Here is a 26152-nt window from a genome sequence, read left to right as displayed (position 1 = left end):
CGTGCGTGCATGCGCACACACACACACACACACACACACACTCTCTCTCTCTCTCTCTCTGTTGTATGACACCTGCAGCTTACGTACTCTGCATGGCACAGCTGGAAAGGAGTGAACTGGAGCTCCAGGTTCAGGCAGCTCTCTGTAAGGGGAGCACACGCAGATGGGGACCGGGCACCTGACAGGTGCCCCCTCCCATCTTCCCCTACCCTCCTTCCCTCGAGGCCACACTTACGTGCAATGGAGTCAAGGTTGTACTCAGAGCCAGGCTCGTAGTCGCAGTAAATGTTAAGGAAGGGGCTGCCCTTGTCCCCTGAATCCTGAGGTAGGAAACTGGCCTCAGGGGAGAGCAGGGGCAGTGAGAGGGATTTGGGTCAGACGTACAGGGACTGTAAGGAGGGAATGGGTAGATGGAGGGGGCCTGGATACCTTGATGAACGTGATTCCCACCACCAGGCCCCGCTTTGGGGGTGACTTGTTGAAGGTGTCAATGGAGACAATCTCTGCATCCACTGGGAGGGGACAAAGTGCACGTCAGGCAGAACCCTATATATGCAATCATGGTGACCCCTGATCTCTAGGACTCACTAATCTCTGACCATGGCAATTACCATCATCTCCTGGTCCCTGTGAATCCTGATCACAGCCCTGGTACGAGGGATCCTAACCTCCCGGTCTCAGGAATCCTGAACCCTAACCATTGACAAGATGCCTCCCGATTATCAGCCTTGATACCTTTCAGTCACACTGATCCCATTTTCTCACCGCGGTGACCCAGCTCGGAGCCTCAGAAACCTTCTCAACACCAAGTTCGAGGCCCCCCAACCCCATGGCGCCACGCACCGGGAATGTAGTTGAACTGCAGCTCCTTGGCCACGGGCCGGATTTTCTGTCGGAGGTCTTGGTAGCGGAAGCCCAGTACCTTGCCTTTAAGGGTGGCGGCCAGCAGCTCCCCGCGCCCGCCCGCACCGCCCGCCAGCCCGTACACATTGCTCTGCGACGAGAAACGCGTGAAGCTATCCTCGCGCAGCGGGCACGGCCCTGCGGCCACGGCCGCCTCCCCCATCACGCCCCTCAACCACTCACCCCCCGACAGCGCCCGGCGCCGCCGCCCACCCTCCCCATCTACCCACCGCTCCCTATGCGACCTGAACCGCCGGGTGCCCGCACGTCGCGCAGACTGATGACGTAAAGAAGCTGCCGTCGCTGCCCTTTACCAAGATGGCCACCCGCCGGGCGGCCAGGGCTTCCTTCCCATGACTGCCCCACCGCGCGTGCGCGTTCCTCTCCGCTCCTTTTCTGAGTGGCGGAGAAGGGCTGCCGCTAGCAGATTGTGGCCTGAACTGGGGGGCGGTCTCGTAGTGCAGTGTGGAAGGTACAGTAGTAATCCTAAAACTCCGTATCGTCCTTATGTACCAGGAGGTGTTCTAAGCGCTTTCTATCTATTTATTTATTTCAAACTCAGAAGCAGGCTGAGGCAGTTACTAGGTTTTACGAAGGAATCGAGGCTCCTGAGGTAATCTACGTCCTATAGCACAGCTGGTAAGCAACAGTAGTGGAATCCAAACAAGATAGTTCACAGTCTGTTGTCTTCATCACGTTCCCTTTAAAGTGGTTAAATGGATTCCTACTCAACGAAGAAGGATCTGGCTGTCTGTCACGGCAAATAACCACCTCCTTCACTGAATACCTACTTGGTGCCGGCACGTTGGCCCCGATTGTCACGGAATGCTGACAACCACCCGGCTGTGGTTACTCTGAATTCATTTACTCAGCATTTATTGAGCACTTCCTGTGTGCCCGGTCATCCTTTATGTATCAGTCTCAACAAACCCTTCCAACTCTGCAAAGAACTTCATTATCCCAATTTACAGAGGATGAAATTGTGGCTCTGATAGGACTCAAAAGTGGTGGAGACTGGGGTGTCAGCCCGGTGTTTCTGACTCTGGGGTCTTCAGGGGTTCACATATGTGCCTCTTTTTTTTTCTTTTTTGACCTAGAAGGGCATCAAGAGTTTGAGGACTCTGTATACATATCTGTACATCATTTCCAGAAGACATGAGTTGGCCAACTGTGCGGCCACCTTGAGTGATCTGTCACACACACACACACACACACACACACACACGGTAGAAAGCTCATGTGTGTGCACACAATAAACAAGGACAGCGGGAACCATGAAGGTATTGACTAGATGTCCCTTGGTCACAGTCAGATCCCCAGTCCTGGACCACAAGGCTGGACACAAAGTTAAGCATTCAGTATATAGGTGTTGGAAATCCAAAGACTCTGTGCCAGCCCCTTTGCCAAGCACCAGGGACGTTAGGTAAGAGACACAAGGGGAAATTTCTCAAAGGCACATGGGATCTGGAGGGTGGTGAAGGGGAGTTTGTGTCCCTTCTCGACTTTGGGATTTGGTGACCAAATCTTGGAGGGCAGGGTCTGGCTGTGTGGTTTCATGCTGTATTCCCAGGGCGTAGCCCAGGCATGGCATACAGTAGGTGCTTAGTAGATACTCGCTGTGTCAGTTGAACGTGGGGTCTAATTCTGCTTCTCAAGAATGTTTTCTTCAGGTTGCTTCTCCCTCACGTGGTAACCTCTGAACTATGTTCACTTAACATCTGTTAAGTGAATAAATAAAGTTGTATGTTGGGAAGGAAAGAAGTGTCCTGCTCAGTGATTTCCACCTCTTGTGGCACATGTGACTCAGCTGTGGAATTTCCAGGAAAAAACCAAAACTCCCCAGAAGGGTGGGGAGCTTCACCCAAATCACAATTTATTACGCTGTGACCCAAGCTTGTGTACTTTAAATGATTTTAAGCACAGCCAGGGTCGAGACTCACTACTGAGGTCAGGGTGGCAGAAAAATTCTGACCTACATATCTTTAAACCTGTGCCAGTGGCAGACATTGGTAATCGATCTCAGGTCTCAGGAGTCTTAACTGAGCCCTAGGCAGCCATCATCAATCAATCCATCTGAGCTGAAGGGGACAGGAGCAGGGCCTCCTACAGTAGTCCATAGAGAATGGACTTGACACTGAACCTGAAACTCTCTTGGACTTCTTCCGGGTTCTGGCCTGGAGCACCTCTTTGAGGAGCCTGACCTGGTCTCCCAGGCAGCCCCTCCTCTGCATCTACCCCACTCCCACCCCCCAGTTCACTTCCTGACATCCCAACGCATAGCAACTGTGCCTTTTGGGCAGAGCTTCCTCCAGCTCAGTGACCCCACAGCCCAGGGCCAGGCACAGCCCATGCACATCAGACTGCTCACCTCCACACAGGCCTCCACTGTGGCGTGTGGTGGAGGCTGGTGGTTCTTGCCCACCTTCCCTGGGCAGAGGGCTCCTGCCATCTCCTCTTCCACTGCCATGCCCGCTTGGTCTTCATGCACTGCCCACCTAAGCTGTTTCCCCCCTTGTCCTGGGATGCCTGGAACAAATAGCAGTGGGGCTTTCAACCCTCCTTCCAGGCAGACTTGAGCACCAGGGGACTCTCTTTCAGCCTCCTTACCACCACTGTCCTTAACCTCCATTCTCCAGCCAGCTGAGGGCTGGGACTGCCACCCGCCATCCCAGCTGAGGAAACTCAGGCCCACAGAACTCAGAGGCCATAGGATTAAGCTGGGTACTCCTAGACTCCCGACCCCTCTCATCCCTAGGCCTCCCTGGGGACCTCTGACCCCAGCCCTGTCTCCTAGTCACACCTGCCCTCTTTCCCACCCAGTGTGTCCAGAGCCCAAGCCGGGGACCAGGAGGGGTAGGGAGACAGGACACCAGCCCTGAAGGGAGAAGGGGGCAGCAGAGGTGAGGAGGAGGAAGGGAGACTCATGCAAAGTATTCTTTTTTATTTTTTTTCTTAGGCCAGCTGCAGCTTCTGACCATAAAACCTCAAAGCACTAGGGAAGGAGCAGAAGAAGGGGTGAATGCAGGGATGACCCTGAGCTCCAGGGCCTGCGGTCTATCCTGAGAGGTCAGGGCTGCAGGAGGCTTAGTGGGGGGGGTGGTTCCCGGCACTGGAGGGGGAGGGGCCCACCCCCCCGAGGTGAGAGCAAATCTCAGCAGCTACATGTGCTCAGAGCTCGGCTGGAGGACAAGTGGGAACAGCAGAAGCCAGCCTCGCGCCTCAGCTGGTCAGGAGATGGGGGACCAGACACGGACCCCCACCCCTGGCAGCACCCACAGCAAAAAGGTCTGTGTCAAAGAGTCTGTGTTTTGGGGCAGAGAAGGGGACCTTTGGGGGGCTTAAATAAATGGGCAGGAGGCAAGGGGTGCAGCGAGAACAGAGGGGGACTGTCCGGCCAGCAGGCCCCGCCTCAGGGGCTCCAAAGCAGGGCTGAACCCACACTATGGCTTGGGGAGACTCCTCTGCGGGAAGGGAGGGAAGGTCTCACAGCCAAGGTCTCGGCCCCGCCTTTCTCTCTGGGCTCACGCACTGGAGGGGCGCGGGGGAGAGAAGACGGGGCAGGAAGACAGTTGCCAGGGGGCTGGGTGGGGCTTAGCGCAGGTCCTCCTCGTCCCCCTGGATGGTCTTCTTGATGCGGAGCAGCATGGTGGTGAGCCACTGGTCCAGCCGGGAGATGGCATCGTACTCCTTCACCTGGGACACACAGGGGGCAGGGGAGTGACTGAGGGGCCGGTCCCATAGCTGGCCCTGGCCCTGATTCCCTCCTTGTCCCCAGTTCCAGAGTCTCTGGTCCCCAAATTCTCTATGTGTGTCCCAGCCTGCCTCCCAGAGAGGAGCAAAGGGAGGGGGTTCCCTCTAAGGCTGCCTTGGGAAGAGGAAAAGATGTCGCAGCATAAAAATGCTCCAGCTTCCTTGTTTTATGGGTGGGAAACAGGCCTGGAGGTGTGAAGGCCTGTTCACAGGGACAGAGGCCAGAGGGAGAACCAGTGCCCTGTTGCCTAGAGGCAGCCCTACTCCTCCCTTCTCCTCGCTGGAGCTTCCTGACATCCAGCCCATGGTCCCAGACAGGAGGGAACGGAGGGACTTCAGTATCTGTCATCACTGATAGTGTAGGATTCCTGAGGAGCTCCCAGGAGACACCACTGGACAGATGCAGTCTACACAACTGCATTAGGACCGGAACTGGGCCCAACAGAGTCCCAGATTGTTCCAGAGAGTAAGAAAAGGGAGAAACACCTCTGTAGGGTGCTTCTACCAGGGAAGGTGGTTATGGAAGGGGAGGCCCTTTCATGACTTGTCTCCCTCTCTCCCTGTCCCCACTGCTCATGGGGGGCACTCATTGGTGCAAAGACCTTGGCCCAGGGAACAGAGAGACAGATGTGGGTCTGCCTCCCCACTCTGCCCCCAAGAGGCCGAGGATGAGTCTCCTCACCTCACCCCGGTGTCATCATCTCTGGTATGCAGGGAACACCTCCTGTACCTCTGGGGCTCCCTGTGAGAATTCTGGGGTGACTGGAGAAAGGAATTCACAGCCAGGGCCGGGCCCAGACCAAGGGTGGGATTCACAGGACAGCGTGTCTGAGAAGGACGCCCCCTGCCCCTGCCCCAGCCACTCACCGCCTCAGTGTAGCTGTCAATATTCTGCTCCTCATGGGCATCTAATAGTTTCTGTAAGAAGACAGCAGACAGGCAGGGGTCAGGGGCCAAGACTGGCCTGAGGCCTGACACCAGAGTCCTATCACTGAGGCCTGATAAGACACACACCTACTCCATCTGGGGGTTCTAGGTTGGGTGGGGGAGGGGAGGGTGGAGGAAGGAGGCTAGTTCTACCTCTGCCTGGTGCGTGTGTGCACGTGCATGTGTATGTGTGCATGTGTGTACGTGTTCGTGCAAGAGATCACGCGGCCTCCTGGCTCTGCTCCCACCTCCACCATAACCTGAGCCTTACTTCTCGCATCTAGAAAATGGAGGCCCAGACAGGAGAAGAGGAAAAACAACAAACAAACGAAAGACCCTGAAGAACCGCCGTACAAACTTTGGTGACGGTGACGGTGATGGTGACAGTGCCAGTAATACCCAGAGTCCCAGCCTCTGGATCCCGCCCCCCAACGAGGTCCTGGCTGAGCCCTCCAGGCTCAGAGGCAGGGAGAGGGCGGCAGGGCGCCTGGCACTCACTTTCATCAGCGTGCACTCCCGGGAACCGGAGAAGGCGGGGAACAGCTCCTCGTACTTCTGGACAGCGAGCTGGACATCGCCAGGGTGGTAAGAAGGAAGTAAGGAAGGGGACAGGCTAATGAAGATGGGACATGGGAGCCACCGGCCTGGCAGCCAAGGGGATCTGAGCCACCTGGCCCCGAGTCAGCGCTCTGTGCCCTTCCGCCAGCCTCCAGTATCACCTGGCTCTGTGCCCCGCAGGCACCTCCGTGGGACTGTGCCCGGCCAAGCCTGGCCGTAGAGACAGCTTGTGGGGAAGAAAGCTGAGGTGGGGTAGAGGGGAGGGAGAAGGTCTTCCAGGCCGGCGTGCAGGGTAGGGGGCAAATGCCAGGCCGGTGCACAGGGTAGGGCGTAAATGACCGCTGCCTCATGTGAGTCCTTCCTATGTGCCAGGACTAGTGCTGGGTTCGTCTCACATTTAACCATCACGTGGACCCGGGGAGGGTTGAATGATAGTGACCCCCATTCTGAAAGTGGAAAACGCCCGATAACCTGCTCAGGGCACAGAGTTCATGGGGGCGGGGACGCGAGCCAGCCCGACACCAGAGCCTGGGCTCTTACCCCAGTAGGAGCAGAGAGCAGTGGTGCTCAGACACCCCATGTGGCAAAAGGCAGGGTGGAGGGCAGGGCGGCTGGAGGCCCCTCGAGACTCCAGCTCCCCCCCTCCCGCCGTTCCCTGCCCCCTTGCCCAGCACTGACCCCTCTATCGCCAAGAAGCCCTGCAGACGGATGACGAGGGCGCGCAAGCTGTGGTTCAGATCATGACACTGGGAGCCAGAAAGATCTGGACTCTGGCCATGAGGCCCTGAATAAGGGTCTCTGGTCTCAGCCTCAGCATCTTCATCTGTAGGACAGGGGACAGTGACGCTGACCTCAAAGGAGGCAGGAAGGACTCAAAATGTGCCCTCAGCTGAAACACCACCAGGCACTGCGTGAGCCAGGAGCTGGATAAACTCAAAAGCAGCAGAGACTGGGCGGGGGATGCCAGGGATGGCCACACAGCAGCGACAACACGCAGCTGACTGTTGTGGGGCCAGATGTGAGGGTGGGGCTCACCACCCACTAAGGGGTCAGGCAGCAACCTAGCTCAGTGACAGCCCTGATGCTCTGAGGTGGTCAAGGGGAGGCGGGGGAAGCCCTGGGCAGGCTGATGGGGCCCCTGCTCACCTTGGCATTGAGCATGTCGATGCAGAAGTGGCAGAGGGCTGCCTTGAAGAAGTAGTCCTTGGCGCTGTACTTGAGGAGGGGACTGTCCATGGCGTTGGTTCCCACCTGTGGGCATGTGGAGGCAGTGCCATGGGCTTGCAGCAGGCAGCCAGAGGGTCAGAGTCATGGCCAGGCACACAGGGGCCAGCGGGGAGCAGCACCTGTATCCTAGGTGAAGCCCTTCTAACCTGGGACCCCAAGGGCAGGGAGGCCAAGGACCAGCCCCAGGGAAGTCAGCCAGTGGTGCACAAGCAGCCAAGGCCCAGGGTTTGACAGGGGGGTGGGTGTTGCCACAGGGCTGAAGCCAGGTGTCCGTGGGCCCCCCGAGGTGCCCAAGACGCTGGGAGGAGGCGGCTCTGCTGTCAGGCCCCACGGGAGGCTGGCTCTCGGTGGGCAGAGGGGTGGCAGGCTGAGGGAACATGAGAGGTGGTGCCCGCCCCCCTTCTCCTCCGAGGCCAGCTGCCTGCCATTCTCTTGGCCAAACTGAACCCACCAGGACAGCCTGGCCCGCCCAGCCCTCCCCACACACCCCAGGGAGCCTGCGCACCCAAAGGACACTCCCTCCCCATCCCTCCCACCTGGCCACCTTCCTGGAGTCCCCTTGGCCACCTCTGGCCAACCCCCCCCGCGCCCCCCCCGCCCAAGCCTTAGTGATTCTGCCCACTCCCTCTGGGACCCTAGGCCTCCCAGAAAGCTCCCTGTGAGAAGCGTACAGGGAGAGAACGGTGACACCATGTGGGTTGTGTGTGGAGAAAGGTTTAGCCAGTGAGGCCAGGACAGAGCGCCAGGGAGGTGATGCAGGGAGGTGGAGAGGAAGGCACGGGTGTAGGGCCCTCCCAGAGAGCAGGGCTCAGAGCCCCACCAGCCCCCACCTGCTCGTAGATGTCAATGGCCTTCTGATACTGCTCTAGCTGTGCCGCGTAACCAGCCACCTTCAGCAGACACTTGTTGGCTGAGCTGTGTGGGGTGGGCAGGGAAGACAGAGGTCAGTAGTGGCCTAGGGGCTTACTAGGGGCTGGGGAGGGGAGCCCGCTGCCCCATACCTGTTGGATTCCTCCCCTTTGTAGTAGTCTGCAGACTGCTCATAGTGGGCGATGGCCTGGGGAGACATGAGGCAGGCGCAGAGGGAAAAAGTGGGTAGCAGTGCAGCCCTTGCCCATCACAGGCCGGGCCCTGGGCCCATTACACAAGCTCGGCCCAAGCCCCACGCCCTCTTCCAGTACTCAGACATCAGGGGACTCCCCAAGTGCACATAGCAGTGAGACAAGCCCCAGTCCAAGGGGACTAGCTGCCGCGGTCCTCCCCCACCACTGGCCAGGCATGGCCGCTGACCACCCCTCACCTTCTCGATGTCCACCAGCTCCGTCTCGTAGATCTCGGCAATGGAAATGTGGTGCTTGGCCGCGATCGTGAATCGGCCCTGGGCGGGACACGGGAAGGAGCTCTCTGTGACGAGTGTTGGCCCCAGCGCCTCACCTCAGCCCCTCCTCACCCTTCTAGGTCACTAAAGCTGGTGGGTCCCTGCCCCTCAGCCACACCACTGAGCCAGAAGGGCACAAGCCTTCAAGAGGAGGCTTTGCTGAGGCATGGGTCTGGGTGCTGCCCTGACAGGGGAGTCCTGTGCATGTCCCTCCACATTTAGCCTCCGTGTCCATCCTGTCCACAGGGACACAGGCAGACAAGGCGACGCCAGAGGTAATGGTGGCATGGGTACCCGGTAGAGGGCCTGGCCCGGGGAAGCATTTGACAGCCCACAGAGGTGGAAGGACCAGCTTAGAACTGCCTGGTGAGAGCTCTGGAGAAACCAGGCTGATGGTCTGACCATTCCCAGTAGTCTGCAGACTACTCATAGAACAGCCCCTCTTGGCCTCCTTGGGCCCCCAGTGCGGCCACGGAGGCCAGTGCCCATCTTCCCCCAAAGACACACATAGCATGTCTAGGTCCTGGGTTCTGGGTCCCTAGCGGAGCCGCCTCTGGGCCTCACCTACCGTGGGGGTGGCTCCCTGGGGCAGGGGCTGGCCCAGAGGACCACACTCCCCTCACTCCCACTGCCCCTCGCACATGCTCTTGGTGCTGCGGTTGGGGACAGCAGGCTGGAGCAATAGGGCAGGACAGGAAGGGGACAGGATGGGCAGCGACCCTTACCATGTCTGTGTAGATCTCGATGGCTCTCATCAAACAGTTAATGGCCTCTGGGGAGAGAAGAAGGTAAATGAGGAGCAAAAATGAGAAAAAGAAGTCATCTAGGCAGAAGGCTGGAGAGGAGCGGGTGGCCGGGCGGGTGCTCAGGGGCCTGTGGAGAACATCGGGCTCATGCAGCTGCCAGGGCTGCATTCCTGTGGCTGGGCCGGGGGTCTGAAGGGATCCCTGAGCCTCAGGGAATGTGCTCAGAACCATGAACGGTGCAGACCGTGACTTGCTGAGGGCTGTCATCTCTGCAACGCCAGGCAAGGAACACAGGCCGACAGCCAGCCTCCTACAGGGTTTTGGAGCCAGGCCAGCGAGGGCCCCACCTGCCAAGACAAGAGGGGCTGGCAAGGGGGACAAGAGGCAGCCAGGCCTGACATGTGAGGGACCCCTAGGTTCCACCAGGTCCCTGGAACCTTGACACTGCCCCACATCCCTTGCAGTTGACCAGCCTCTGTCAACAACATGAGAGGAGCCAGATGTTAGGACACCCAGGCCCCTGGGGCTGTGACCTCCGTCACTGTCTCATGCACACATGTCGGCATTCAGCAGAGCCCTCCGCTCTCGTCCCTCCCCCTGCCATCCGCCCACTCCTGAAACCACGCAGCAAACACCAGGAAGGCTCACGAGGAGAGAAATTCGGCTACCTTTGTGGTACTACCTCTTCTAAGACCTGAAATTCGGGTATGGGTTTTTTTTTTTTTTGACACGTTATTTGGAGGAGAGCGAGCAGCATGAGTGGGAGGCATTTTCTAGCAGACAGAGATGAGCTCTCAGGGTGGCTTTTTTTTAAAACACATCTCCAAGGAAAAGGTGTTGGGGGAGGTGCGGGGGGAAGGACAGAGAGCCTGGACAGACCGAGGACACAGGCTCGAAGCTGGGCTAGGGCTAGCGTCCTGACGTCCCAGGCACCCTGCAGGCTCCTGGTCTGCCTCCAGGGCTACTCTACCCCCCCACCCAAGTCAGCCAGGTCCACTGGGTGGAGAGGCCACGGAGAAGGGCCAAAGCTGGTGCCTGTTCTCACAAGGCCCAAGGTCTCACTACCTGGGCGGGGCGGGGGGGGGGGTATGCGAAGAGAGGCTCTTTGCCTCAGACCTGTGGCTGGGCCTTCAGGGAGTCCACAGGCCCCCCTAAATTTACATGCAAAAGGTGGGTGTCTGTGAGCACTGCTCTGGGGAAGGGAGGGCCTGTAGGTTTGGTCCAATTCTGAAACTGGATGCCAGAGATCTCCTGAGATGCCAGAAACATTCAGAGAACGAACAGCATTCGGTTGGGGTTCTGAGGCTGACCGCTGGAAGCCCGGGGCACCAGAGAAAAGAAAATGAGATAAAGAGAAGGCAGAGAGAGAGAACACAGGGCCCAAGTTACAGCCAGAAACGGTCTCGCTTGAACACGCATACACGTTTTGCAACAGCATTTCTGAGCCGGGTGACCGGCAAGGGGCTGCTTGCAACCCGGTGCTGAGGCTGGGGAGGAGCTGGCTGGTTGGGCTACAGGGGAGCGCCTCTCACCGGCTCCCCCTTCTGGAACAGCACGGTGGGGTGGAGGCCCACCCCACACCTGTGCCTGCTCCCGCCACAAGGAGCACGGGGACAGGGAGACAGGGAGAGGCTGCGAGTTCCTCCGGAGGACAGGCTCTCTCAGTGGCTGTTCTGGTGCTACAGGGCTGTCAGCAAGGCACGGCCCCTGGAGCAGCAGCAGGGGGCAGAAGATCAACCCCCCACCCCCAGCAGCAACATGGATTCATGGGGTTAAGGCCCCCTCACTCCTGCTCCTGGCTCGGGGACAAGCGGCAAGCTGCCAGTGAACACCCCGGGGAGCACTGGCACCCGGGACATAACCGGCTTATCTCCAGGTACCAGGTCCCTGAGGAGTAGCTACAGCACCCCTGGATGAGATCCAGCCCAGGGCGGGGGGTGCTGTAGTCCAGAGCAGGGAAGGTGCTCGCTTAGGCTCACCGGGAGTCGTGCAACCCAGGGCCTTCGCCCTACCTGCTGGGCTCCAGCAGCCTCTGGGTCTGGCTGCTGGTTCCCACATCTAGCCTGGGACTCAGCCCTCCTGGGTATAATGGGGGCAGATGGCAAAGGCCCCCAGGGAAGTGGCCTGGGTTAAAGCAAGCTCTGGCCATGTCTGGTTCGCAGGAGATACCCAGTAGCGTGTGCATGCAGCCCCGGGCCTGGCTCTTGGGTGGCTGGGGTTAGAGACCTCCCTGGCTGAGTCCCTCCACCGTAGCAGGCAGAGGCTGGGACCCCCGGGAAGCACCCACAGCCAGGGGCATCGCGGCCCCACCCCTGGCCACCCAGGGGGCAGCAGGCAGCCCCGGTCCACCATTCCAGGCAGACTGGCAGACACAGGGCATGCTGACAGCCACCAAGTCCGCTCCCTCCATCCTGGCCAGCTCTGGCAGGCCTTCTGTGTGGGCTGGGTGCCAGCGACCTCTCGCGGGGGCGGCGGGAGTGGGCCTCCAGGACTCCTGGAGGTGCTGACACAGGATAGAAGCCTTCAGGGAGGAAGGCCCCAGGGAACTGGCTACCTGCTTGGGGCAGTCCAGTGGGGATCTGAGCGGGCCCTCTGGCTCTGTTTTATAAGCCACGAGGCCACGGGGAGGAGGCCGGGGGAGGCCGGGCCTCTGATGGGAGCCAAGGGCCACCCCACACCAGACATCTGCTACACACCAGGTGCTGGGCTGGCTGAGCCTGTGCTTCTCACATGTGGCCTCTGCCTTACCAGACAAGGAAACGGAGGCCCAAAAGATGAGGTGACTGCCAGCCTGAGGTCACAGGGAAAGGGGCTGGGTCCAGACCCAGGAGCACGCCGAGCCCCACGTCGCATGAGCCATTACTCAGGCGGGGAGTCAGCGAGGCTGCGGTGCAGGGTCACTACTCTGGGGCCCCTCCCTGCTCAGCACCAAGAACCCGGCGCTCTGGCCAAGGCACCCATTCCAGGCCGTGCCCAGATGAGGCTCCCCTCCTCGTCACTGCTCCTCTTGCTGCCTGAAAGGTTCTTCCCACCCCAAACCCACCTCTGCCCCACCACCACACTCAGCATCCAGGCAGCAAACTGCACTTGCTGATCCCTGGAGAAACCAAGTTGGCCTGTGGGCCTCACGATGGCCACGTTAGCATACCCAACGACTGCTGCCTTCCCACTCTTGTGGCACAGCTCCTGAGGCGGGGCGCCAACCCTGGCCTGAGCCCCAGCACCCAGCCCACCCCTTGCAGAGCCCTGCCTCTGGCTGGAGAAGCTCAGATCAAAAGCCACCTGAGGCCCAAGAACGCAACATCACAGACGCAACATCGCGGAGCCGGGTGGGGGCCCGTCCCAGGGAAGCGCTGGCCTTTGTTTGCACTTGACTCCTGCCCCCAGAGACCTGTCCTTCCGGTCACTCTGGAGCAGCAGCTGACCATCACACAGGCCTAGCGTGACAGCTCTAGGAAGACCAGTTCCTCAGGGAGCAGAGGGAAGGCGGACGGTGATGGCGAGGGGTGGGGCAGGGAATGGGACAGACGTCCCTGGGTGATTCAAGGCTGCCCTAGGTCCTCCTCACATCACCCACACGGCCAGCCGTGGCTCAACCCCGCCACAAGGCCTTCCCTCCAGTCCTTGCTGAGCCTGGGCCCACCGTGTGACCCCTCACGCCAACCTCTGGGAGACCCCCAGGTACACAGCAGAGACTGGTCAAGTCTGGGGACACAGAGACACTACTTGGTCTATCGAGACACCCGATCCCCGCCTAGAAACGACAGGTCCCTGGTGGCCGTAGTGGATCGGCCAGCAAGTCCCCCACACGGGGGTAGGAACCAGCGCTCACTGAGCCTCGAAGGCACCTCGATGCCCAGCTGCAAACTGTTCTCTCCTGGGAAGGGCTGGTCTTTGTTCCAAGATGAGGCATCTTTTTTTTTTCTTTCCCTTAAAACATTCACGTATTCCCTATTCTCTTCTGAGAGAACAGTAGCAATAGATGGTCACCCAAAAAAAGCATCTTGGCTCACTTAAATTAAAAAGTTAGCAACCTGTGTCTGGCACTGAGATGAAAAACAGAAATTAAAATTCCAGCTTCCCGAGACCCAAAATTCTGGTCCCCACTGGGCTGTGCTCCTGCGTCGGGACGAACCCAGTGGGACAAGTGGTTTTCTTGCCGTGAGTCAGTCCCAAAGCGGGCTTCTCTCCCCAGCACGCCCTCGTTTTAAGTAACTTGTTCTCTGGCAACTCCCATCTTGGGCTCTGCTCTGATTTCCCCCCCAGGGGGTAGGGAAGCCAGGTTAGGATAATTTCCGCTCCTTTTTCGGCAGCAACTCCTACCTGGCTGGTCTCAGAACCCCCTCCCACCCCCCTTCTGCATGTTAATTCTGACACCAGAACAGATTTTCCTCTCTCCTTGGCATGCGGTGGGTCTGTGGTGTAACTCCCACTCCCAAATGCTCCAGGCTCCAGGAGGGAAGCATCAGCTGCGTGCACAAAGCAGCAGGGGGAGGCGGAGGCTTGGAGCGGGATGCAAATGCCAGCCGGAAGGGAGCCAATCATGAAGTTCAAGCGCAAGTATCTCCCGGCTGGCCCTGGGCCGGACACCTGAGGACTTCTTGGGAGAGGGCTTCACCGGGGCCCCAGGGACCCGCAGAGGCTCACCTTGGGGGTCGGCCTTCTTGAATGCGTTGCCGGCATCCACGAAGCAGGTGGCCGCGTCGTGTTTGCTCTGGAGCTGCAGGTGCAGCTGGGCTGCCTGGCAGAAAGCATTTCCGGCAGCTGGAACAGGAGAGAGCGTGTGCAGCCTGAGTGGGGCTCTGCCCGTCAGAAGCCGCCCTGACGATGCCCCCCACAACCCTGTCCCCCTGGGAGGAGGGGGGCTCCAGATTGGCCCCGGGGGAGTGGAGGTGAAGGCCTTGACCTCAGGCTTCCTGACCCTAGACAGGGCTGAGGCTCCTGAAGGCCTTGACGTGGACAAGGAGAGAGGAGGAAGCGGCCCCCTGGGGGTGGCCCCTGAGCCCTGTGTATATAGAGAGAGAGCCAGGTGGGGGCCCGCTATGATCCCACAGCCTGAATCCCAGCCTCTGGCAGTATTTCCAGGGCCACCTGGTTCTAAAGATCTGAGGAGAAGGTCAATGGGGCTGAGAGCTACGAAGGAAACAAAAACTATCCCCAGCTGACCCCAGCAGTGGCCCCGGGGACAGCGGGAAATCAGGTGCAGGGGACAAGTGCTCCCGGGGCAGGGGCGGTGCAGACACCACCGGAGGCCCAGTCTGTCTTGTCCCTGGCTGCATGTGGTCTTCCTGCGCTGCTCCCAAGCCACTGCAGTCACCTGTGACTCCTAAGCTGCCTGGCGGCTTGCTGGAAACAATGGCATCGCTTCTCCTATGGGGCTGGAGAGCAGGGGTGGGGGGTGGGAGTGTCCTGACTGGAAGCTCCAATGCCCACTACTGTCTTCCTCTGGCCACATCGGAATCATAGACTTCCAAGCGGGAAGGGGACAGGAGGGCCTGACCCATCCTGGGACATCAGAGCAACAAGAAAGACAAATGCAGCCCAGTTCCCATCATGTAGGATATATTATCTTTAAAGGCTCAAACATGAGTGCAAAATTTCCAGAAAAGCAGTATCATAGGGAGAAAAATGAAACAGAGCCCATAATTTTTTTGACTAGTTAGGGGTGGGGAGGAAGCAACACGTTTTAGGGGCAAAGCGACACCTATGCGATCGAGAAGTAAATATTCCTTCTCTGATGGCACCTCGTTAGCTTGGGAGCATGAAACTATATAGGGCGTGTGGCTCTGTGCACAATATATCTGGTGAAAGCTCAGGAAAAACCCTTCTAGTTTCCAGGAAACCAAAGGTGTGCTCAGGAAATGAGGCGACTCCGTCTCACCCCAGGCCTCCACACCTCTGCCTCCAGGGTCCCATGCCAGGCTGTGTCTCCTTCTGGTCAGAAAGTTCCTCCCAGGGTCCCAAACCTGTCTTTGCCCAATTTCCTGGATTCAGTCTTACTGGGGCTGGAGGCCACATCCCGGAACTGGCCCGATGAGCTCCACGCCACGCCTGATTCTCCAAGCTCTCCTCCAGGCCCTCAGGCGGCTCCTGGCCACCTCTTCTGGTCTCTCCCACCTCTAGGAGCCCCTGCCTGCCTGCCTGCCCACCCCACCTCGGCTCCACGGAACCCGCCAAGAGCCAGCCCTGCCGGAGCCGGACCACAGCCCCACAGCCAAGTCAGAGGAGTCGTAACTCTGGGCTCGTTCCGCCTGCCAACACAGGTCGTGAGCATCCCCGGAGGTGTGGGAGCTGGGACACCCTCCCCACAAGGATGGAGGCCCTTGTAGCAGTGTGCGACACTGTCACAGTGTGTCCTCCCCCAGTCGGAGCGAGAGCACACGGGAGGCTGTGCCGGGCACCTTGTGGCCGCTCCAGAAGTTTGCTAGTCTGCGGACCAGAGTCCTGTGAGCACTTCAGCTTCCACCCCAAGGCGGGGCGGGGGCAGTGCTCGCAGCTGCGACAGATGGTGCCTGGGGTCACACGGCCGGCTCCAGCTGTGCCACAAACCTCAGTCCCTCCGGCTGCGGAGGTCCTGAAGCTGCAAAGAGGCCGGCCGAGCACCGCACTCCAGAATCAGAGCTCTGCCTTCTGAATTCTGGCTCTCAGTCCCTCACTAGGGGCAGCACCTGAGGCCCCGGGGCTGAGTCAAGCCTCGGTTTCCCACCACGGGGAAGTTAGAGGCAGCGCCCCTCACAGAGCTGCCCTGCCAGTTCCATTCAACACGCATGCTCAGCACCTAGGGGTGCCCTCAATAAATGGCCGATGGTTAAGGTGACTACTGGACCGCTGGAACGTTCCCTCAGGCCTAGAACTCAGACCTGATGGAAGCACTAGGGAGGAGGTTCCGGGGCAAACTGGACATTCTGGGTTTAAGGAGAAAGCCCTCCAAGAGCTACCCGGATTCAATAATGTATTATCCCTATAGTCCTCTTGCCAAGGCCCCGTGGCCCAAGTAAAAGAACCCAGGGGCTCAAAGTGACCGGAAGGTAGGCCAATGGGTTTCCGGTGCCACAGATGGCAGAGAGAGATGGGGAGGGGGTGGTGAGGGTTGAGCCCCGGAGCCAGGCCCTCAGGACTGGAAGCTGAGGAAAAGGAGAAGAAAGGAGCATGAAGGGTTCTGCAGAGATCACATACCACTCCAGTTTTTGGCCATTTTGAACATGTTCGCTGCTCTGGTGTAGATCTCGCATGCTTCCTCTATTTTGGATGAGCCTCTGGGGAAAGAAGGAAAAGGAGATGAGACGCATGAGTCAGGCAGTGAGCAGCAGCCCGCATTCTGTCCTGGGGACGGTGGGTACCTCCACTCCCTACCCCCATAAGGCCCCTGTGAAGCCCTCTGCAGCCCAGGCCTCTGCTGATGGCTTAGGGGAGACCGAGCCCATGGTCCCCGCTCTCCCTGCACAAAGGCACACTCACTGCAGGTGCCTGGGCAGCCAGGGGAGCCGAGGTTGTCATCACACGGCAGGGGTAGGCTGGGGAGGGGGAAGACTTCCCAGCCTTCCTGTAAGGCCAGCCTCTGATGGCCTCTTCCACTTCTGTTCATTGAACGCTGGTTCCCAGGCTCTACGCAAACTACCCCCCACCCCACCCCACCAACACATCACAAAGCATTCTGGGGGAGGAGCCCACTCTGGACACCTTGTCTATCCCCCAATGCCTCAAGCCCATGCCTTACTCGCTGCAGGTGTTCTGGGAAGACCTCCCAACCCTACGTGTGTGCCATTACTATTTCAGGTAGGAGCAGATAATACACAGAAAACCAGTCACTGCCTTTCCTCTCTTAAGGTGGGGTCTACAGGACTGGGGGGGCCAGGTGTGAGAGACAAGATTTCAAACGCTCCTCCTTTGTACTGCTTGAATTTTCTTATCTTCTGCCCATTTTATCTGCTAAAACGTATTTATATAGAACACAGAAAAGATATATATAAATCGTTTTAAATATCAGGATTTACATTTGGTTCTGTGGTCCAGCAATGAGTTACATTTCTAGCACTCTACCCCAAAAAAACTAATCAGAGAAGGTGCAAGGATGTTCAGTGCAGAATTAATTAAAATGACAAAACCACCTTCAAAGACCTTCTTGTGCCAGAGCAGGGGTCTGAGAGATATACAGAGGTACATCTGAAAAAAAAAAATCAAATAAAGAGCACTCCGCTGGGGCAGCTTTACTCCGCCCTCCTGATCTCCAAGCTGTGCACTGGAAGTCTGTCCGGAATTGGGGGCGCCCTTCATGTGTACCCTGTGAGTCCCCACCATATTTCTGTCCACCTCCAAGAATGCAACGCCGCCTTGGCTCATGAGGTCTGTGATCTCTGCAACTGTCCAAATTCCCATGCCCACATCCACCAGTAGAAAACACCCCACACACCGAGTTCCACCAAATGGATTTCAGATTCTCTCTTCGCTGACATCAATGTTTTGTGTTAAATGAAGAAAAAAGAGAGGTATTTTCTAACAGAAAGCCACACAAATCAGCCTTCCTGTCCTCCCCCCGACACCTGTGTTCACTGGCCCTGGAAACCAGCCAGCCCCCCGCTATGGTTATGGAGGGCCTCCGGGGTAATTCTGGAAGTTGTGTTCATAGGGCTCCTTCCTTCGGTCCCTTCCTTTGCATCACAGGAGCGGATGGTTACCATGATCACAACAGACCCCCCCTAGCCACCTTCTGGGAAGATTTCACTCAGTGGGTCTGGGTGGGGCCTGGAGTCAGGCTTTTTTACACAGTGGGCCCAGGGGATTCGGAGAGCTCAAGTGAGTTCGGGAGGAAAAAGCTGATCTATACCCATGGCTCACTCTTCTCTCTGGGAGTCAGGCTGTTTCCGTTGGTAATATGCCCCCCGCTCCAGGGCAGGCTAGCTGGCTGGCGAGGACTGGAATCCCGGCCTCCAGGATCTACATCCCAGAAGGTAAAGTTCTTCTTTGGATGAAAAGTCTCTACCTTCCAGAGTTATGCTGATGCCGTCTTCCCTAGCCTCTGCTGTTCCACAGGAAGCGGCCCCGAGGAGTAATGCACGCCTGTGCTCACTCTGCTGGGTCTCACGGTCTTCCCAGGCCAGATTCACCCCAGCAGGGCCGACACACCTTGGGCTCGGGGCTCCTGCTTGGAGTGACTTCTGTAGAACCCACTACTGGCCTGGGAGAAAAGAGGAACTTTCACCGGCAGTACGGGACCTTTGGGGCCTGGCTACAAAATCCTCTGGGGGACCTTCTCTAGAACGTTCTCTGACTTAAAGGAGATGGATGCGCTCACAGACCAGAATCGGGTCTCCCCGTGCCGAGCTCCTCCTTCCCTTCTTTGTGAGAACAATGAAGCCCTATCCAGATTCAGCCAGTCTCTGAAAAAAACTCGGGCTCCATGAGCAGAAACAGCTCGACCCACTGAGGGGCCCAAAGAGGGGTGACCAACAATGGACAGGGTCAGCCCCAGCTGGTGTGTTTCAGCTCAGTGGGACAGAGAGAACACAGCACACAAAGGCCGGCAGCTGCCAGGCTGAAATTTCTGTGATCACAGGCCAGCCCTGCACCAGGTCAATGATTCTAACTGCAGAGTGGGAAAACCAGAGGGATTAATGTCTGCTCAGGCCTGCCTCCTCCCTCCTCTCCGGACCTGGGTCCTGGCCATTTCCATGCCAGATGATGACAGGGGAATCTCTGGGATTCCATCATCTTCTTTAAGAGACGGAAGTGGAATTCCCAGAGGGGACAAATGACTTGCCTCGGGTCACTGGCAGATCCTGAAACAGAAGCCCTTCCCATAGCCACTGACTCACCTGGGGAACAAATCTGAGCATTCTCTATGTGCCAGACACTCGCAGGTATTAACAGTAAACCAAGGAGAAGGACCTGGCCCTCGGTAAACAGGAAATCAGCAAGACGATTTCAGACTGAGTAAGCCCTGGAGGGACTGGGGGAGGAGGGGGCCTCTATGCACGGGCAGATCATGGCCACTGCTGTGAGGACGGGAAGTTCAAGCTCAGTCCCCAAAGATGACTAAGGAGCTACCAACAGAAAGAGGGAAGACCATTCGAGAGAGCGGTCACAGCATGTGCAAAGGCCCTAGGACAGAAACAGGCACAGCCAGTTCCAGGAACAGCAGCGGGCCAGGCTGGCCACGGTGCAGGGAGGGCGGAGAGGCAGGTGGGGAACCCCCATACAGGAGGCCTGGGGAAGGGGTGAGGCCCTATTTATAAAACATGACAGGGAGGTTTCTGGCAGGGAGAGTGACCAGAAGGAAGAAGTCTGCACAAGCACTCTACCAAGGGGCCGCTCTGCAGGATGAGGCTACAGCTGACTACAGGACTTCTCCCCCAGGTCAGGGTAGCTCTTGGAGCACCCATGAAGCGCGGTGAACTCCCTTCTGGGAAGAAACCAGCCCTCCTCCAGTGCCTCCTGCAGGAGATCCAGAAAAGCTAGTTGGGCCTGCCCCTCCTGAAGAGCCCAGTGGCCGCACCAGTGACAGCTGACAGTCCCTCCCCCACAGACCTCCCCCGAGCTGCCTCTGCTTGGCTCTCCCTATCCCGCAGCTCGGGCTCCGAGTCACGCCGGGAATAGAGGGAACTGGTTTGGGCTGGCCTGCTGCAGGGCTGTCTATAATTACCCACTCAGCTCTGCTTTCTGCCCCCTCCCCGGGTGGAGGAAGCAGCCTCAGGGCTCCCAGGCACAGCCACCAACCTCCGGCGACTGCCATATGGAGAGGCGCGTGCGGTGCCAGCGATGCACAGACGGTCCAGTGGGCCCCAGGCCTGGTGGAGGGGGTTCTGCAGGGCAGAGCCGCAGCCTCCCTTGCTCCTTCCTCCACCCCCTGGGCACTTCCTGGCTCCCAGAAACATGCCACCCGGCCCACCGGCACTCTCCCAAGGGCTGCAAAGGGCAGGCCGGATGGAGTAACTCCCACTGCAGGTCCTCGGGCAGCCCTGGGCCTCCTGTGCGTCCAGAGGGCCACAGCCACCGCCCCTCGGTCCTGTCCTTGTCCTCAATTGGCTCTGCTTCTCCGGGCAGTGTCCTGCATGGGCAAGAAGGGACCCCAGGGCTCATCCCACCCTTACTGTGTCTCACGGTTTATACACCCCTATCACGTGACTAGAACTGCTTGCTAGGAGTGCCGAGTTCCTGACAGCGAAGCCCTGGCTGTCACCTCTGCTCCACCAAGGAGGAAGCTGGGTCTTGGAAGAGTTGGGGGGCCAGCTCACGCTCACACTGCCAGAAAGTGGCAAGGCCCAGAACTAGGACCCAGGCCTGGAGATCAAGTCTTGCCTTGCTTCTCACTCAGTGATCTGGAGGCTTCCTTCCCCACGTCCAAGGGTCTTCTGGAAAATGAGAAGGGGACCATGGTCCCCACCTGCTCCAGAGTAAACAGCCAACACTGGGCCAATCTCCCTCACCCGACGGGCAGACGCTGCTCTCTGCTGGAGCCACACAGAGCTGCCTCTAGGCAAGGGAGAGAGGCGGTAACCAGGCCCCCCACAGGGGCCCCCATCAGGGCTGCAAGTGGAAGGAACAGCAGAGAACACGAAGGACCACCTGGCACAGCGAGTGGGCAGCCACCAGCCCTGTTCCTCTGCTGACAACACTGAGCTGTCAGAGCACCGCGGAATCCCTGACCATCCCCTCCCGCCCCCCTTTGTGAGGCTAAGCTCTTCACTGCCACAGCTCCCACGCCCTACTGGGCTCGGCAGTGCCCCCCCCCCCGCCTACCCCATGGGTATGAGCTCCTGCGGGGCAGGGCCTGGGCCCCCAGAGTGCACACACAGGTCCCGGCAACAATGAAAGGATAAAGTTACATGCTAATTGCTGCACTCCGCAACCACCTCAGGTTGCTCTTGTGACATGTCTGTAATGGGCAACAAGCAGAAACAGAATGGACTTGGGGGCCAAGGGACCTGGGCTGAGCCCAGTTTCAGGCACTGTGATAGCGGCGTGACCTTGGGTTAGCAACAGCGGAGCCTCAGTTGCTTTATCTGTAGAACAGAGGCAAGGAACCCAATCTGAGAAGCGGCCCTGTGGGGATCAGAGAGAACAGAAGCGCCCAGCCTGGCACAAAGGGCAGAGCTAGGGCAGGTGCTCAAACGGCTGCTATTCTGTGAAGGAGAAGAAAAGCGCTCTGAGGGCTGCCAGCCACCTGGCAAGGGGAATTCTAGAGTCACGAGGGGGTGGTAGAAAAAACCGGGGACTGCAGCAAGGCCTGGACTCAAACACAGAACCTTCTGTGACCCTGGTGGGGGGGTGGGGGTGGGAGACACTGTACCTGACGGGGCCACTGGAGGCTCTTGCAATCTCGCGGGCAGTACCTGGGAGAGTGCCCGCCACATGGCAGGTGCTCAGCCTGGCTCTTATCGGCACTGGCAGAGAGAGCACGTTCTAGAAATGTTTACCTATTTCCAGTCTCAGTGTGAGCTTAACCTCCTCTGCCCCCCAGGTTGGCAAAGGGCACCCACTCTGATTTCCACAGAGCCCCGAGGCCTCCAATGTCCCCACCCCTCCTTCCTACATCCTGCTGACCAAGCTTGTTTCTGGGCCACCGCCTTCTTGACCATAAGCTCGGTGGCAGGGGTCAAGCCTGTGCACAGTGGGATGGGTACTCCTCTAGCTCTGCTATGGATGCATCTGCACCCCGACAAGATGACTTCACCGTGGCCCAGGAACTGAACGTATTTCCTTGCCTTAACAGACGTTTCCGAAAGACCTTGGCCTCTCTGCTGTCCCATCCCAAACAGGAGCACTGAAGTTCTGTATAGCCAGGTGGCAAGGTCCCCTCCGTCTTGACAGGCAGAACCCTGGGACCACCGCAAAATGACAGCCGGGGTACCCCAGACCCTGCATCCCTTAGGGAAGGACTCCACTCTGAGATTGGACGAGGGACCCCCAAGTTTTCGGCCGTGGAGCCCAGCAGCTGGCAGGGAGCTCTGTCACCGCAGTGCCTGCTGGACACAGGCAGGCCGGGCCGTGGGCAGGCTCTACAGGCAGAAAGGCTGTCCAAGGCATGGCCAGAAGCTGAGGTTCCTACACCGGGCTGGGCTAAGGGCCCACCCACCTGACCTGGGCACCCACTCTTCCTCTACACAAACAAGCCTCCAGGGCTCCTGGGGAGTGCTGGTGCCTATAGGCAGTTTAAACAGGAACTGATTGGTCCACACTCTGTCTTCAGGAACCTGCTCTTGGTCTGCGCAACCTGCTACCATTCCTATTTCCCTGGCGCCTCCTGCCCAACTTGCAGTAACAGTATTAATAACAGCGAGTACTTAAACATTCACCAGGGCCAGGCGCTGTGTGCTCACCACAGAGCATGTTCCCAGTTACTGTTTAGGACCATCCCGTGAAGTAGGTATTACTATGATTTTCCATTCACAGACAGAGAAACTTCCTATCAACACTGGTATCCCAGTGGAAAAGAAGTTTTTGTCTTGGATTTCAGTTGGTGGGAGATGGGGGACGAGGGTGGAGTTGTCAGGGATGAGGACAAGCCCCAGGGAACACAACCACCATTTAGAGCTTGTACCATTCCCGAGGGGGCACAGTGGTGAAGTTTCTGGACCCATCTGAAGCCCTGGGGCGGGAAGGAGGAGAAAGCGTACTTCCCCTCCCCTTTCCGGTGGTTTCACTGTGCTTTACTCAGGAACTCTCCATCTTTTTGCTTCCAGAGAGCTGCCTGGGTTGCCCCCTCCTCATTCCCCACAGCTCCCTGTCCCAGGTGCACCTCAGGTGCCCGTGCTCTGGCTGGGGGCCTGAAGGAGGAGGGAGCCAGAGGGAAGGGACACAAGGAGCTCCAATCTGCTAACTGGATCTGCTAACTGGCTGATACCGCCTCCCTCCTCTCTCGCGGGCTGCTGGTGCCCCAAAGCCCTCTAGTGTCCAAGAGCCCAGGAACAGGGAAGAACACAGAAGGCCTTGACATCCAAGGATACGGGGCTGGCCCTGAATCCCGGTTGGGTGCTATCCCACTTGGCACTCTGATGTGACGAGAGGACTCTCAGTCTGGAATGGTACCGCTGAGGTTTCTGAAAGAGGAGGGAAAAGCACGAGGGACGAGCCGAGCCCCAGAACGCCTCCCGTGGTCCCCGAAGCCACAAGAAAAGGCAGCTGTGAAATGCTGAACACACGAAATCCCAGCTCCAGAGGGGAGGAGGTGCCAAGAGTGGCTGCTGGCCGAGAGGAGTGTCTGGGCTGACCTGTCGCTCTCAGACAGGCTCTGGTCAGTCCCTCTGCTCTCTACTCCCGCCTTGCCCACTCCCCTCTCAGCACCATCTCAACCGCTTTTGGAGCTGGAAGGGACTGGGAGGAATACACCGGCTCTCTTGAACGTTTGGAGAAAACTGCCATGTGAGGCAGGGAAGGAGGGAGAGTTACAGGGGTGAGAGCCCCCTCAGACACTGGAAAGTCTGTCAACATCCTCCCTAAGCGTAGGGTCCAGAAATGGGCACAACCCTCGGGGAGAAATGCGTGTGGCAATAAGATAGCTCTGGGATCAGACAGGCCCAGGTCTCCCACTTACTGAGGTCCAATGCAAGTAAATCTGTCCATCTCCACAGGGATGTTGTGAGGATGCAACACAAGGACACAGGTGAAGTGCCTGACCCAGTCTGACTCAGAATCATAGAACTTAATAAATCTAATCCAGTATTATGACCGTCACGGCCTTTGCTCTCCCCCACACCAGCTGCTGCAGTCCTTTCTAAAAGGCCAATGAGAGCCCTCCCAGAGTGGCCCTGTTCTGGACTGAATGGGTCGCCTCAAGACTCATGTGTCAAGAACCCAACCTCCAAAATGATGGTATTAGGAGATGGGCGCCCTTGGGAAGTGATTAGGTCATGAGGCAAAGCCCTCCTGACTGGGACGAACACCTTTATGGGAGACTCCAGGATGCTAGCTCATCCCTTCCGTCACCCCTTCCACAATGAGAGAGCGCAGTGACAAGTTCCCTGTCCAGGCTCTCATCAGACACGAAATCTGCCAGCACCCAGATCCTGGACTTCCAGCCTCCAGACTGTCAGAAATAAATTTCTGTCAGAGATAAATTACCCCTTCTAGGGTACTTTGTCATAGAGGCCCAGACAGAGTAAGACGACCCCCATTAAAATCCTCAATGTTCTCCAGCACCTCGAGTCCACGCCTTTTCTCCAGTTCAGGCAGCTTTCTCTCAGGCGCTTCAACACACCTCAGACTTGGGCTCATCGCTCCTAGGATCACCTTAGCCCTAACCCCCCTGACCCCCATCATCCAGAGTTCACTGAAACCCACTGCGATGCGCCTTGGGAAGGTCAATCCGCCGGCCAGGTGTCAGTCCCGGCGCCCCCCGCCCCCGTGCCCATCAGGGAGCCTTCAGACAGGTTCTCCTAGAACTCCAAAAGACTCCTTGACCTGTCTGCTCTCCCAGGCCGGTCCCCTTGAGGGCCTCAGACCGTGTTGGCTCCGCGCAGGTTCTCCTCCCGCCCCTTGGCCCATCTTCAGCCCAGACGGTGTGGCCTCAGTTTGGGTGCCCTCAGCCCGGGGCCCTCCCAACACCGCAGACTGTCTCTCCTCCAACCGTGTTACCACTGCCGGGGTCAGCTGTCCTTAGCCTGTGTCGCCTCTGTTACTACCTCCTCCCCGAATGCCCTCCGTTCTCTAGGCTCGAGCCGTGCGATTCTAGCCGCCGCTTCAGGCCCTGACTCCTTCGTCCTCTCAGCGAAGGTCCCAGCCGACCCCTCCGCGCGGTTCTCACCCAAAGAGGCCCGAGAAGAAGGACTGCGAGTTCTTCACTTTGCGCTCCGCCTCGGCCAGCAGCGCCATCGCCTCCGCTTCTTTCCCGGAGTTGTCCATGACGACCCCAAAGGTACTCAGCAAACGGCCCGACCCGGGCCCACGGGGGACTCAGCCGAGGCCCCGCCGCGGTAGACAGGTCGGGGAAGCTTAGACGGCTGCGTTGACGTCGCACCGGTGCGCGCCGCCCGCAGCTCGACACCATGTGACGTGCGCCGGCCAACCCGCGGACCGCTAGGGAGGGGCGAGCCCCACCGGCCACGCCCCCGCCAGCAGCCGCACACCTCCCCGTGACTCAAGGCCGCCAATGAGCGACGCGATAATTCAACGCTTGCGCGTACTTCCGCGTAAGACTCTCCACTCTTCCTGGTGCGCTCCACGAAATCCCACGTGACTCGTCTAAGCCAGTCGTATTCCCCACCGTCCAAGACCCTGTCCGAGGTGCTTTTTTCTAGCTCCTGCTTCACCAATCACCAGCATTCCCCGGGTCGGTCCGTCCCTCCTCGCGGAACTTGAGCCCCCGTCAGCTGACCACTGACCCTCACGTGACATCTCCCGGCCCTGGCCCGAAGATACGCCCCGCCTTCCTCCGGTTTTGACAGGTGTCCAGCGCGCTGCTCAGTCCCCGCCTTCGCCCCTTTTCTCGCGGGGTTCTTCACTAGGAGAGGCGTCGGCGGTCAGGAAAGCGCTCTGCCTTTTCTTGCGCCCTCTGCTGACGGATACTGGAACTGGTTTGGGGAGGCCAGTAAAGTAACCAGACGGGAAAACAAAACTGAGTGAGGGCTCCCTGCATTCATTAAAAAAAAAAAAAGGGGGCTGGAGAGAGCGTGTCAAAAATTCAGACACTCAGAGACTAGATCTTTAATACCATTCCCCAATAAAAGGA

At 58.5% G+C, this 26152-nt stretch overlaps 2 protein-coding genes across 3 annotated transcripts; both read right to left on the bottom strand.

Moving 5' to 3' along the window:
• Positions 1 to 41: 41 nt before the first annotated feature.
• On the bottom strand, positions 42 to 1184 carry LOC309858631 (KICSTOR complex protein kaptin-like; the record flags this gene model as incomplete). Its single annotated transcript, XM_082751347.1, has 4 exons — positions 844 to 1184; positions 430 to 512; positions 236 to 320; positions 42 to 142 (listed from the first exon to the last, which is right to left on the bottom strand). Coding segments are annotated over exons 1-4 (492 nt in total), but the record flags the coding sequence as incomplete, so codon positions are not given.
• A 2645-nt stretch (positions 1185 to 3829) lies between these two features.
• Positions 3830 to 25792, bottom strand: NAPA (NSF attachment protein alpha). 2 transcript variants are annotated; one of them, XM_082751349.1, is made up of 11 exons: positions 25229 to 25792; positions 16666 to 16745; positions 14137 to 14253; positions 9469 to 9515; positions 8666 to 8743; positions 8367 to 8422; positions 8196 to 8280; positions 7285 to 7389; positions 6079 to 6147; positions 5521 to 5571; positions 3830 to 4596 (listed from the first exon to the last, which is right to left on the bottom strand). In XM_082751349.1, the coding sequence occupies exons 1-11, from the start codon at positions 25324 to 25326 to the stop codon at positions 4495 to 4497; spliced, it is 888 nt and encodes a 295-aa protein (XP_082607475.1). In that variant the 5' UTR covers positions 25327 to 25792; the 3' UTR covers positions 3830 to 4494. The 2 variants fall into 2 exon arrangements, with proteins under 2 accessions (XP_082607475.1, XP_082607474.1); XM_082751348.1 differs by having other exon boundaries at positions 5336 to 5571; positions 25229 to 25503.
• Between the last annotated feature and the right edge of the window lie 360 nt (positions 25793 to 26152).

Source organism: Mustela nivalis, assembly GCF_964662115.1.
Source record: "Mustela nivalis genome assembly, contig: HAP1_SCAFFOLD_2977, whole genome shotgun sequence".
NCBI classification, from domain to species: Eukaryota; Metazoa; Chordata; class Mammalia; order Carnivora; family Mustelidae; genus Mustela; species Mustela nivalis.
Note: the sequence above shows the minus strand (reverse complement) of the source record. Positions and strands in the feature narration are given on the sequence as shown.

Bases quoted from the DNA above. Each gene is read 5' to 3' on its own strand.
- NAPA (XM_082751348.1), bottom strand. From the start codon at position 25,326: ATGGACAACTCCGGGAAAGAAGCGGAGGCGATGGCGCTGCTGGCCGAG. The intron at 14,254-16,665 runs GTATGTGATCTC...CTCCTGTTCCAG, and splicing joins AATGGCCAAAAACTGGAGTG to CTGCCGGAAATGCTTTCTGC. The intron at 8,281-8,366 runs GTATGGGGCAGC...CACCCCACACAG, and splicing joins AAAGGGGAGGAATCCAACAG to CTCAGCCAACAAGTGTCTGC.